This window comes from Pseudopipra pipra, chromosome 4 (assembly GCF_036250125.1).
Source record: "Pseudopipra pipra isolate bDixPip1 chromosome 4, bDixPip1.hap1, whole genome shotgun sequence".
NCBI classification, from domain to species: domain Eukaryota; kingdom Metazoa; phylum Chordata; class Aves; order Passeriformes; family Pipridae; genus Pseudopipra; species Pseudopipra pipra.
In genome coordinates, this window is record NC_087552.1 from 14,708,385 (window position 1) to 14,721,384 (window position 13,000).

Consider the following 13,000-nt stretch of genomic DNA (forward strand, 5'->3'; position numbering starts at 1 on the left):
GACCGCAAAACAAGCAGAAGGCTAAAGAAGTTGCACTAAATTTCAGCAGCTCTTCTTGTAATTTTGTATGTTTAACCATGAAGAGATACTTCTTCCCTGTCTCTTAGTGACTTTTTCTCGATCAAAATATCACTTTGAATTCCCAGTAACACACCAGATGACATGTTCAGTGCCATAAACTTTGACGAGTTTACATCTTTCCCACCTCTCAAAAATTCTGTCTCCACAAACATGAAAGATAGAGCACTGTCCCCATTTTGTTATCTTTGTAAGCGAGCTCTCTCATAACTCACCTTACTACTTCTCTTACATATCTTCCTCCTTCCATATGGCAATCCCCTGACTACCCTCATGTCTCTTGCCTATGATCTCTGTCAAATCTCACTTGGACCATGGAAGATGGATGTACACCCAGCTGCCCCTCGTATGGGGGCATTAGAAGCCCATGTGCATCACTGCCTGATGCAGAAATCTGTTTGTTATACAAACCCATTACATGGACAGGGAAAGCCTGGCATATCACAGGGATGATAACATCCAACTGAAGGGGCAAGGAACTAACACATCAAATCAACCCAGCAAAACCTGGCAACATTTACCTGCTTAAGTCCTTGGTCTACTTTCTTCTCCACTTCACTACTTCTTACCTACTCTCAGTCTCCTCACTCTTCTGCCTTATTTCCCCAGATATTCTCTTTCTCAGCAGTTCCCCCAAAATGTGACTCCTAGAGAACCTGAATTCCTGAATCCCACTGTGAAGTGCTCAGTATTTCCCATAGACGTGAACCCTAAAATATGAGGTGCAATTCCCATCTTTATCAGAGCTAGACACTTACATTTGTTACTTTAAGCTTTGTTCATTTTCACACAGTCCATTTTTTGTGGTTTTCTGGTGTTTGCATTTTTTTTGTTTGTTGTTGTTTGGTTTTGGTTTTGTTTGTTGTTTTTTTTTTAATAATTTTTAAAGCTACTATATTACCCTATAACACAACACATTTTTTCAGTTTATATTGCAGAGTTGTTTGATTTTCCTCCTTTCTTGTTGGCTGGCAAGCCATTACCAAAGAACAGGATTAAAGCAAATGGTATAAAGAGCATACACATAAGCAACATGTACATACACATCGGTTCTATTCACTGCTTCAGAAATTAAATTACCTCATATGTGTAATTTTTAACATGACCTATAGGCACTTTTACCAGTATTAAGAATTGCATTTCCCCCTTATTTAAAAAAAAAAAAAAAGAAAGAGTAAAAGCAGAAATATGAACCATTAAAGCATGCTTTAACCCATAAAAATACAGGTTAAAGCTCTCAATTCAATCTTAGCTTTACCAAGGTACTAACAAAAGAATTTCATCTATCTTCTTTATCCAGGCCTCAGTCTATTCTGGGGTTTGACCTGGGGTGATGAATGGTCACCAAAAAAAAGACCCAAACCTTCCATGCCAAATTACCTTCTGCTTTCCTTCACTTTTAAATCATCCCACTGCAGCTGCTACTGATACAAAAAATACCTCCACCAGGATCTGAGAGCACCTGATAGGAAGCATTCTGCCTGAACTTTCAGAGAACATGGAGGAAAATAAAATATCTTTTGAATTTAAATTCTGAATAAAAATTTTGAATTTTGAACTGTCCCAGAAAATAAAAGAAGTCCAAGTGAGGAGACAAATACAACCCAGTGAGAACAATCATTAACCTGTGGATCCAGCCTTGTCTCTGCCCATGAATCAGGGCAGAAAATGGACCAGGTAGAGGAAGTACTATAGACCAGGTCAGCATACTCTCTTACCATTTAAAATACAGAGGTGATATTAAACTCACATACACAGATCAGTGTAAGTTTACAACAATACATTATGGTCCATTATAAGACAGCTTTAGAACAATGTAAAAACATCCACACACAAATACAATCACTGTAACAGAACTCACATAATATCACAGACTTAAACTAGGAACTTTTTTCAAGAGTCAAGCACTATAATGTGCAGTGGCAAATGCTTACTGGATTATTCTGCCACGAGAAGGAGGATCAAAAGGGGTGCTTTTGGAAGAAATTAGCATTTATTAAAATCTCTTATCACCACGACACAACTCAGCAGCCAACTTGACCCAATTCAAGGGCAAGTGTAAAGTGGTGCCTCTATGCTCTTCATCCCATCCCATCCATAAAGAGCATCTTCAAACCCTCCTAAGACAAAGCCAAGCTTTAATAGCTCAGAGAAGCAGAAATTCAAGGTAGATTATAGCAGAGTTTAAATAATTTAGTGATAGTGACACATCCAGAATGACTTGAACACCAACTTTCCGTCCTTTCCTATGTCCCCCTTTCCCTACCCCATACATGAGCTCTCCTATGACAGCACATGCTGCTCTAAGCCACGGCTTCCTCACACTTTTGAGCCATCACCCAGGATAACAAGGATACAACTATGCTGAAAACAAGTCTACCAGCACGGCATCAGACAATCTAAGTGAGCTCTTCGTGAGATATGTACACTGTCACCTATGTGTGTCACCTATGACAAATACGAAACAAGGTCAGGGTCCCACAGTCCAGAGGAAGCTCTGAAGATGTGCATTTGGCAGTACTATATGAAGGGGAAAAGAATCCCAGACTATTGCTCTTACCTATGTTCCTGATTCTGCCTACTCTAGCTGCTTTGTTTTGGACAGAAGAGGGAATGAATAAATTAGGAAAGTTTTATTTCTTTAATTAATCAGCAGCACATTCCTTGAATTGACCATGTTTTCGAAAAATCAAACATTTTAATTGTAGATTAAACATTTTAATTGTAGATAAATCACTGAGCCTCATTTTTCTTCCCCCAGAAAATAAAAATAAAATCGGACAACTACTGGGTCAGTTTCAACCCAATGACTACAATTAATAGGGTTTTTGTTCTAAAGTAGGTTCTAATGTAAGGGAAACCTAAAACAGAAGGACATGTAAAGAAAGGGGATGTTGTCCAGTCTGTCAGATCCATACATTAAAACTAGAGGGAAAACTAAACACCACACAAAACACAAAAAAACAAATAAGCCCCTAAGCAACAAAAGTCCCCACCACTCTTGCCTCTCTCCCATCTTGGATCCACAACTATGGACAAAATTGCTAACACATGGGATATAGCAACTATGATGCATCCACTAGTCATATTAGGCAAAACACTAAACAGATGTAAGAAAAAACATTGCAAATAAGAGAAATAAAAGTTTACTATGACCAGTTTTTTTTAAAAAAACATGATTGAGGAATGTTTAAAAAAATTAGAACTAGACAAGAACTAAAAAGATTATGCTGAAGACTAATAAAGTAATGTGAATGACAAAATTATTACTCCCCAGAAGGAACAGTATCTTCTATCTACATACAAAAATGGATACACATACAAATACTTAAACTTGTATTTAATTTACACTCATTCTGAACAGCAATGAGAACAGAATGATGTGTTGCCTGCAGACTGTCAAAAAAACCCAGCAATTTAATTTTGAAATACATAGCAAGTTAAAAAAACAAACCCACCCAGCAAATGCAACCAACAGGCAGGAGTCTCTCAAGCAGGGTTGATAATGCTCCATTTGTTCCATTCCATATCCAGAAAAAACATAGATCAAAGAATATTCCAGACTGCTGATTTTTATCTTCCTGGCAACTGGAATCATTTGAGCCATTTGGCAAAAGTAGATGATGAAAGTTACACCACTTTCCTCAAACTGCCAAATGCCACAAGAAAAGCTTTGGGCATCTGCCACTAATCTGAAACACTCTGATAGAAGCTGCTAACTGCATCAGTCCACTTACAAGGATTCTAAATGCTCAAAACGTTTATAATTGAAAGAGCAAAAATGGGCTGATTACTGCAAGCTCAGTATTACAAGTCACAATCAGCACGGAGTTGGTCACTATTCCATCTGTCTGAGCGAAGAACACGAGAAAGAAAACAGCATCCACAACAAAAATGCTGCCACACAATAGAGGCCATAAGGTAAAGCATCTATACAGTCTGGATCAAAAGGAACTGTGAGGAAAATGTGTGTGCAACAGTACGTCGCCGCACCATCATGTTATTTTACCAGTGATGCCTGACTACAGCTACACAGAAGAGAGAGCAGGGCAGTCATGGCTGAGGGAAAAGGGAAACTGAGGACACATTCCAAAGGTACTGCAAATTGAACTGGTCTCCTTGAGATTCTCCTCAGAGCCAGTATGGCTGAGGAAGAAAGGGCAGTGTTTTATCCAGGTCTTACTGGAGTTAGAGAATCTGAATGACAAAAAGCCTTCCATTCCAGATGGTAAGTTGTGAGTTGGGGTGGTTAAGAGAAACCAAGGACCTTTGACAGATCAGTTCTGCAGTGTTTGGAAGACAGGGGTCCCCGACAGTGAGCATCACATCATCCTGAAGGCAGCTGTGGTCAATAAAGGGTATAACTTAGGTCATCTACTTTTTTTTTCTAGTAATTGAAATGTGCAGGTGGGTATTGGAATTCTGCATGGAGACTATGGCTCATATTTGATGACATTCAAGAACTGAGGAAGGGGTACAAACTGCAGAAGCAGCCACCGGTGAAAGAATTGCTTTGCAAGAAAAATCTATGGAATTGGAACCTGTTAGAGAATCTCCAGACTAAAATCCAATTAGGCTGATATATTATGCTCAACTTATTAAACACAGAGGCTGTATACACTAAGCAGCCCAAAAGGAGAAATACTGTTCTAGCAAGCCAGTCTAGCTGGGCTCTTTTTAGCACCTTCTGCCCTGGAGTATTAATTTGTGCCAGAGCACCTCATGTTACCTAACCCTCCTGGGAATTCTAAATCAATTATACCTCAGTTTTAAAGCCCTCTACTCTGCCCTCAGCCAAACAAAGTAACCTATAGGGCTATAAGGAACAAGATGGGTATTATCAATGAAAAAGCTACTTATGACTCAAGGGCGCTCAGCATTACAAAGTTTCTTTTTATCAATGCAGTGGAATGTCAGAATAGGCAATCATAAATACAATGATGCCGCGACTTGACACCCCTGGGCTTCCAGAGAGCACTTAAAATACGAGATCTTCCAAACCATCTTGCTTAAGTACGTTAAAAATTGTAAGCAGGGGTTAAGAATAGGGCAGATAACTATCCTGATTTTCTCTAAAGCTGCTCTGTATTTAGGGAGCTGGAGTCAAGCAAAATGAGACACAGCATTGGAGAATGACCAATGGTGGAATCAGGCAAATTGCTAAGGCACCTGTAGGACCTCACATCCCTCCATGCCCCAAGATGTCTGTTATACAGCTAAAGTCCCACAGGCTAAACAAGGTTGTAATCTCTGCCAGCCGATCTCCTTTCCAGGTAAAAATCAAAACAGCAGCAGAATAGGTAAAATTCTGGGAAAGCTGGAGAAAAGAGATGGAGGACAGTGAAAGGAGCAAAGGGAAATCTGTTGCTGATAGGAAAGAATTGCTTGCAATATGGAAATGTCTTCTCTCTACAAAGGAACAGAAACAGAGGTGAGAAACACCAGGAGACTGACAAACAATCAGAGATAATTGAACTAACAGTGTTTTCAATTCCCATTTTGGATAGATGTGAGAGAAAGGCTCATGAGCTCGGACTTCTGCCCAGAGTAATGGTGTAATCAGGGAAGCAAAAGAGTCATCAGTCTAGTCTAGTCTTATACTCCAAGTATAAGAGTGAAAAGAGATTATAAGGGTGGTGATATCAGTAGCAATGTTTAGTACAAGATTTTATTTGTCCAAGTTGCAAGTAGCTGTGCTATTGCCCCTTCACAATTTTATTTTTAATTAAAGGTCTATATAGAAATTATTCAAATGTGAATCTGGAGACACACTTCAAAGAGAGATCTTCATGACATCAGAAGTATTTGTATTGACAGCAGCTTTTCGGAATTGACAGTATTTTTAAATTAAGGACATGGCTCAACAATTGCCAGTCCTGTGCACTTACATATTCTAATTGAAATTTTACATTCTGGCATAAACTATGAAACCTAAATATAGGCAACAGTCTTTTCTTTGGAACTTGCAACACAAATACATCAATTACGACAATTTTATTGGACACGCTTTTATTTCATTAAAAAGAGCTCTTTGAAGAGTTCAAGCCAGTCAGTTCAGTACTGTCAGTGGCAAATGCTAAAACATTTCAAATTACTTGTGTTACCTTTCAGGAATGCAGCAATTTTCAAGAGCCAAACAGGACAAATAATCCAAGTGATTACTTAGCTTAACTACTAATACGTTGTATGTAACTGTCTGATGTCTTACTCTTTCATTATTCCATTAATGGAATCAGCTAATAAAACAGGAATGCAAAGTCCCAATACTATGGACAGTCACCAAAGTCCCACAGTGGCATGGTTTTCCAAAATAAAGATTTGACTTCTCACAAGACAGTGACAGCAGATATGACTTCGGGAGAAAACATATTTTCTCGTTTGTTTAACGTGGCCAGCCCCAAACCCTCAGCATGTTAGCTCCTTCCTCCTCTCTTTTTTAAAGTTCTTCCACGTGAGTAACTTGGGGAACATAAAAAGAACGCCAGAAGCAGGGTCCACTTGATAACACTTCAAAAGATGAAGAGACATGCTTTCCAGAGTAATACACTTGTTTAACACAGAGTGGTGGGGGAGAGAGGCCAGCAGTGAAGTATGTGTTACAATTACTGTTTCCACACAGAATCCCTTTGAGAGCAATAGTGCAAGAATCCCATTCATTTTGTTGGGATTCATTTATTTTCAAATGTTAAAAGTAACTGCAGCACATAACACAGGCACAATAATAACACCACTAGGGTACACTGGCCATTGTAATTTGGATCATTGTGAAAGACACTTTTTTATTACAAAAAAACCCCAAGCCTTAAAAGTGGGTGGAAGGACATCAGTATTTAAAGAGATGGGTTGTATAATGTCTGCCACTGAAACCTTTGAAACAGGAAAAGCAAATACTCTTCAAATTAAGATTTGAATGCTGTTACAAAGTTTCAATATGGAATTAATGGACTGGGGGAAGAAAACATTCTGGCAAAGCACTGATACTGCAAAGTACTCGGGTAACTTAAAGCCATGTAAGCAGTTCTACTGAAATAAGAGGGGGAAGATTTGAACGTAAAAACATGTCCATGCTTAAATATTCCTCTGTTTATATGTTCAGTCATCTGCTAATTCCCTTTACAAACAAATTTAAATAAAATTTCAGAGAACTCTTTTAAATTTCCTGTGAATTTGAAAGCCTCTCCGAATTTAAACTAGGACCTGGAGAATGGAATCTGGAAAAAAAAAAAAATCAAGATTTGTTTTAACTTTTAGGTTTACATTTGGTGATTTGTGTTATGCCTTATTTCATAAAACATGTAATTACATATCTTTCTGGCAAGCAATGGCACAGAACTGGGGATGAAGGGGTCTCAACAGGTCACCCACACCAGTAATTCTCAACCTCTTTAAATCTAAAGCTCCCCTAACCCGTTCTGAACATGTTTTTAAATTTGTCCAGTGGCAGAGATGCCTCAGTCTCTCCAGCCAAACTATCACAGAGGTTTAAATAGCTTAACTGTGGAAAGACTTTCCTAATGCTAACTTAAAACTTATGGCAATATAATCCTCTTAATTTTTGTCCTAATTATGATTTTATGATTAATTACAATAATTTCCATTCTCCTGGAAACTGTGCTAAGGCACATAGGAAACAAAGAGGTGATAACTGACAAACCCACATAGCTTAACTAAGGGAAAAATAATGCCCGACGAATTTGGTGGCCTTCTGTGACAGGGCTAAGCATTGCTGGATATGGGTGGATAGACATCATCTGCCTACATCTGTCTACAGGGAAGTCAGAGAGGGACTGCTCATCAGGAACTGTAGTGACAGGACAAGGAGTAACGGGTTCAAATGGAAAGAGGGGAAATTTAGGTTCAATATACAGAAGAAATTCTTTACTGTGAGGGTGGTGAGGCACTGGAACAGGTTGCCCAGAGAAGTTATGGATGCCCCATCCCTGGCAGTTTTCAAGGCCATATTGGATGGGGCTTTGAGAAATGTGGTCTGGTGGGAGGTGTCCCTGCCCCATGGCACAGGGGTTGGGACTAAGTTATCTTTAAGGTCTTTTCCAACCCAACTAATTCTATGGTTCTATGATGAATCATCAACAGATTATTTCCTTCTCCCTATGACAAACATTTTAATGCATTAAAGGGTCATTAATGACTCTCCTTAGTCTTCTCTATGGGCTTCAGAGTCTACTCCCTTTTAGCTCTCCTCATTGGACATGTTTTCTAAACTTCCCAGTCATTTCCACTGTATCCTTTTAAATCTTTCTGTCTATCTGCACTCTTTATAAGCTATAGTGCCAAAACCTTGGGCTTCAGCAAGACTGAGAAGAACAGGACTGTTTCCCCCTTCTTCGAGACTATTTCTCTATTGTACCCCAGTACAATTATGCCCTTTTTAGCACCAGTATGATGCTGTTAACTCCTGTTCCTTTCCCACAGAACTGCTACCTAGATAGTTGTTCCTGATCTCGTGTTTTGTGCAACTGTTTGTTGAACAGTTGCACATTTTTCACAGATCTCTTTGACTGCAACTCTTCTCTTTTGATTGTGGACTACTTTCAGTGTACTGCTTTCCAACCATCTGACATCCACTTCATCTAGACTAGAGAGGTGCTGCACTGTACACTCAGAAATAATACTGAGTGTCAAGATTATACACATGCTTATTAAGATTCAGTTTTAAAATTCCCACCACTTAATAAACACCAATTTTGCACCGTCTTTCACCCTCGGTGTGCCAGTTAAACTTTTGGAAACTGGAACTCAGGTCTGAAGGGAGACAAGCGCTCCTCTGAGTCACACACTTGGAAAAAGCAGAGGCTGAAACTGCACAGAAATGAGAACCAACAGGCCCCCTCCAAGAAGAGGAGCAATAAGCATTGGCAAGCAAAAATAAACGTTCATTGAAACCATCAATATTCAATATGAATAAACGCCAAATTCTAAAAGTCTGTGTATCTATCTACTGCTTCTTTCTTAGCCACAAGGCCTGTCAGAGAAGAAAATTAGATTGTTTTGACATAATTTGGTCTCACAAATCTGTGCTGGCTGTTACAATTGGCATATACAATTTGAGATGTCAAAAGATTTATATCATTGGAAAGGTAGGGCAAATAATTGAAGCTGTGATGGGCCTAACAAGACTGTGGTAATAAAGAAATCACTCAAAGGAACTTCGTTCAGCACAGCAAACTGTTAAAATGCAGCTAATACTTAGCCAACTTGCTAAAAGAGAATTACTTCTCCTCTAAATTTATGCACACTATATGGAGGAAAGCACGCAGCAAACGTATGTAACAAAATAAATCTCAGAAGAAAAGAAATTCCTTTCCTTTAGACATTGCTCTTCTTCTGTACCAAACTTGGTGACTGGCAGCACATTTTAATCCAAATATGCGGACATACAAAATTACACATACATCTCGTTCCCCCAGTGACTTTATAACATGTTGCTAGGTAACAGTGCATACAAGTCAGGTTTGAAGACCTTTAGTAAGTCACCATAAAATAACTGCATAGGCCTTTTGCATGAATAACGTACATTATGTGTCCTTTTTCTGATGCCAATAGATCAGACATTGAAAACACGACCGTCTGCCAAACTGTAAACAGCTTCCCATCAACTGCTACACGAAAAGCAGCACATCAAAATGTTGTATGTTTTCTCAGCTTTCAGGCTTTCCCCCCCCCTCCTGCTTTCTGCTACATGCAGCCATCATGAGCACTACCATCTCCAGGTCAGTCCTGCTGATGTGCAGGAGCCACTTCATGCACAGCAACCCAAATCTAATGATTGACATCAGAACAACCCCATGTGTGGGACAGCTCTTAGACAATGCGAAATGGATTTCACATAGAGGCCAAATTTGAAACTCAAGTAAAAAAAATGTACAAGCAAATCAAAACAGACTCATCCTGCCCGCTTTTTGTTAGTCATAGCAATAAATTATATCAATGGATTATTAATTTTTTTTTTAAAGGGCGGGTTCTATGGCTTCTTCCAACCCACACAGCAAACCATTTGTGCCAGCCCAATTCAACTCCTGATTGCCCTTAGCTCTTTTCTGTTTTCCAGCTTGGCTCCGTGAAGCCTCAGTCTTGATTTTTTGTGTTTACCCATTGTACTCAATTCCTCACAGAACTGTGATCCCAGAGGTATAAAAGTCTGGGCAGATGAGGACTGCAAGCCTCACCATAAATGGCTGTGGTTCCACCAAGGCAATGGCATTAAGACAGAGCTAATTCCTTAGTTTACGTGACAATAAAATTTGCTAAAATGTAACTTACTTTCCATTTAAAAGAGGAAGATGACTAATTATTCTCTATTGAAAAGATTATCTTCTATCTCCAAAGTCTAAAACTTGCCCTAGGAACTGACATCTCCTTGTGAAACAGAAGTTCCTTCAGCAACATTTTCCTGACTTCTTTCTCTTTAAAAATTCAAGGCCAATTTTGAAATACTTTAGTATAGAGCACCTCCCCAGCATATCGACAATCCTGAAGTATTCAGTCATATCAATAGAAGAGCACATAAAATATAATAGATTCACCCTAAACACATCCTCCACTTCAGAGTCCCACATATGAATATCATTCCTACAGCAATAATCTGACAGTAAAAAAAACCGGTAAACACATGCTTTGCATTAGAAAGGGATTTCAATTAAAATAATAAAAACATTAAAAGCTGTTCATGAATCAGGGACCACCCTTTTAAAAAAAGTGTTAATAACCAAGAAATGCAATAACACTCATACTTCATACGTATTTATACTTAGACCTCAAATACTACTCTGAAAGGAAGGTGACCAGTACTTTATTGGTCCTCTTTAACAGGGGTGTAAAGGCAGAGAACTTAGCTGAATATTCAAACCAGTGTGATTTCAAACCAGAACTGCAGGTATTGAGCATACCTTAAAAACACACCAAATGAGATTTGCCAAGGTAATTGTCAATGAACTTCAAAGCCTGGATAAAAAGTTCTGACTCCCAATCCCAGCAACTAAACAGCAAAATCACTCTCTTTTCTCACTGTTTCCCCTCCTCCCCCCGTCATGCACCTCTCCTATCAAAAGAAACAAGAAATTTTAGGTTAAGAAGCTAAAAGGTTACCCTCCTTGCAATTCTTTGACTTAGCAAACCCAAGGCAAAGTGTTTCTTAGCCCGTGAAGGAGCAGCTGATGCTGCCGCTTGCTGCTCAATTACCTGACAGCTTCATAAGAAAATCTGATGCCATCTTGACAGAGATGTCTTGGCTGAATAGTGCTGATGCTGTGTTGGCCACAAAGTCAGAGGAGTCTTTCAGCTTTGTGTTGTTGGGGGCTCTGTCAACAGTGCTAAGAGCAAAAGGTGCAGCTGAGATACCACTGTCGTCTTTGGGCTCTTCTTTCACCAGTAAAGGTGGAACACCCCCGCCAGGCTGCCCAGCCACATCAGGTGTTTTAGATACAGATGCTGATCCCGTGAGGTCAGGTCCACCTCCTTCCCTCTGTGGTCCCGGGCAGGAGTCACTGTTTAGCTGTGGTGACCCCTTCACCTCAGTTTCTGGTATTTCCTCCTTCACTTTAGATTCTGTCCTGAGGAAATGTTGGTGGCAACGCATATGGAGTTTCAGGCTGAAGTGGCGGGAGGAGGTAAAAGGGCAAAGCTGGCATTGAAAGGTCTCACCCCTGTCTTGGTGCTGATGAACCTGGTTCAAGAGGTGAAAGATAAAAGCATGTGTTAAGCAAAACAGATTAATAGCATTGTAGAAATCTCAACTCTTCATTTTTCATGCTATTTTAAATAAAAAAGATGATGCTAACTAATGAGTCAACTCTTCATTGTGAGCACTTGGAAAGCAGTCAGGCACTAAGAACAGTAGGATTCTTTCACATGTAAGTCAAAGAACACAAACATCAGGCTCAACTGAAAACAGAAAAATCAGGAACATCTGTTTTTGCAGCTTGGAAATGATGAAGTCTGCTTTGGATCAAACAGTCCTTACAACCAGATCCTGATTACCTGTCAGTACATAAAGACTTCCAAACTGTAACTAGTAGCTTTCTTGATTAAAAAAAAAAAATCATTCTTTGCAACCTCACAAATAAAAATTGTTCAGAGCAATCCAACAAAAAACCCAAACCAACCTGCATAGCAATGTCTTTCATTGATTTATGTATCATTAGGGTAAAAACACAGCACCTGGCAATACCAAGGAGTTACTGAAATAGTTTGCTGCAAATTAATTCTACCAGAAAATAAACAGCTCTGTTATGATAAAATACAAACATAAAATATGGTGTTTGCAATTTATTCTAACAGTCTATTAAGAATCACAGTTAATCTTACTGTCCTCATACTCTGACTGCAGGCTCTTTCTCACAGAGCCTGCATGCTCCAGTATGAACACAATGCCTAGTATCCTAGGTACTAGGTTTGATCCTGATTACCTTTTAAAGAGAACTCCATCCACCCATATGTAATGGCTAACACATTACATGAGCAGAAACACTCAAACTATATAAATTACATACATATAATTATACAATTTCTTGTTTAATACAGTACTCGTTACAGGGAAGGAACAACTGAGCCCAGAGTAATAGCAGCAGTTCTATTGAAAAGTTTTTTCACTGTGACTTCACAAATAAATTTTAAATCCTGACAGTGGCATTCTGGGCTAGTCTCTGCAAAAAGACTGGCAAATATATACATTTGTTCCTTACTAATTGATGAACACGTGATCAGGGCAAACTGGCACCAGACTGAGCTTTCACTTGTGACTCGAGTTGGTTGGAAACATTTCAGTGAGACAGATTTCTGTTGGAAAATGGCAATTTGTTGTAAGCAAAATATTTCACCTGAAACATGGAAAGGTTTAATGAATTCTTGGCAAACGAGGCGTGATTCCCCTACCCTACTGAGTGGCACTCTTTCCCTTGCTCCC

The 13,000-nt window shown here is 39.2% G+C and overlaps 1 protein-coding gene across 9 annotated transcripts in view; it reads right to left on the reverse strand.

Annotated features, from left to right (window-relative positions):
• Positions 1 to 13,000, reverse strand: part of ZNF827 (zinc finger protein 827) — a 106,271-nt gene that overhangs the window by 52,296 nt on the left and 40,975 nt on the right. For all 9 annotated transcript variants that reach the window (XR_010429957.1, XR_010429956.1, XM_064651703.1 and 6 more), the window contains one exon: positions 11,278 to 11,761. Coding sequence is in view for 7 of the 9 variants with exons in the window: in XM_064651703.1 (XP_064507773.1) it covers positions 11,278 to 11,761 (484 nt within the window). In the remaining 2 variants the exon portion in view is untranslated. The remainder of the gene's footprint in view (positions 1 to 11,277; positions 11,762 to 13,000) is intronic.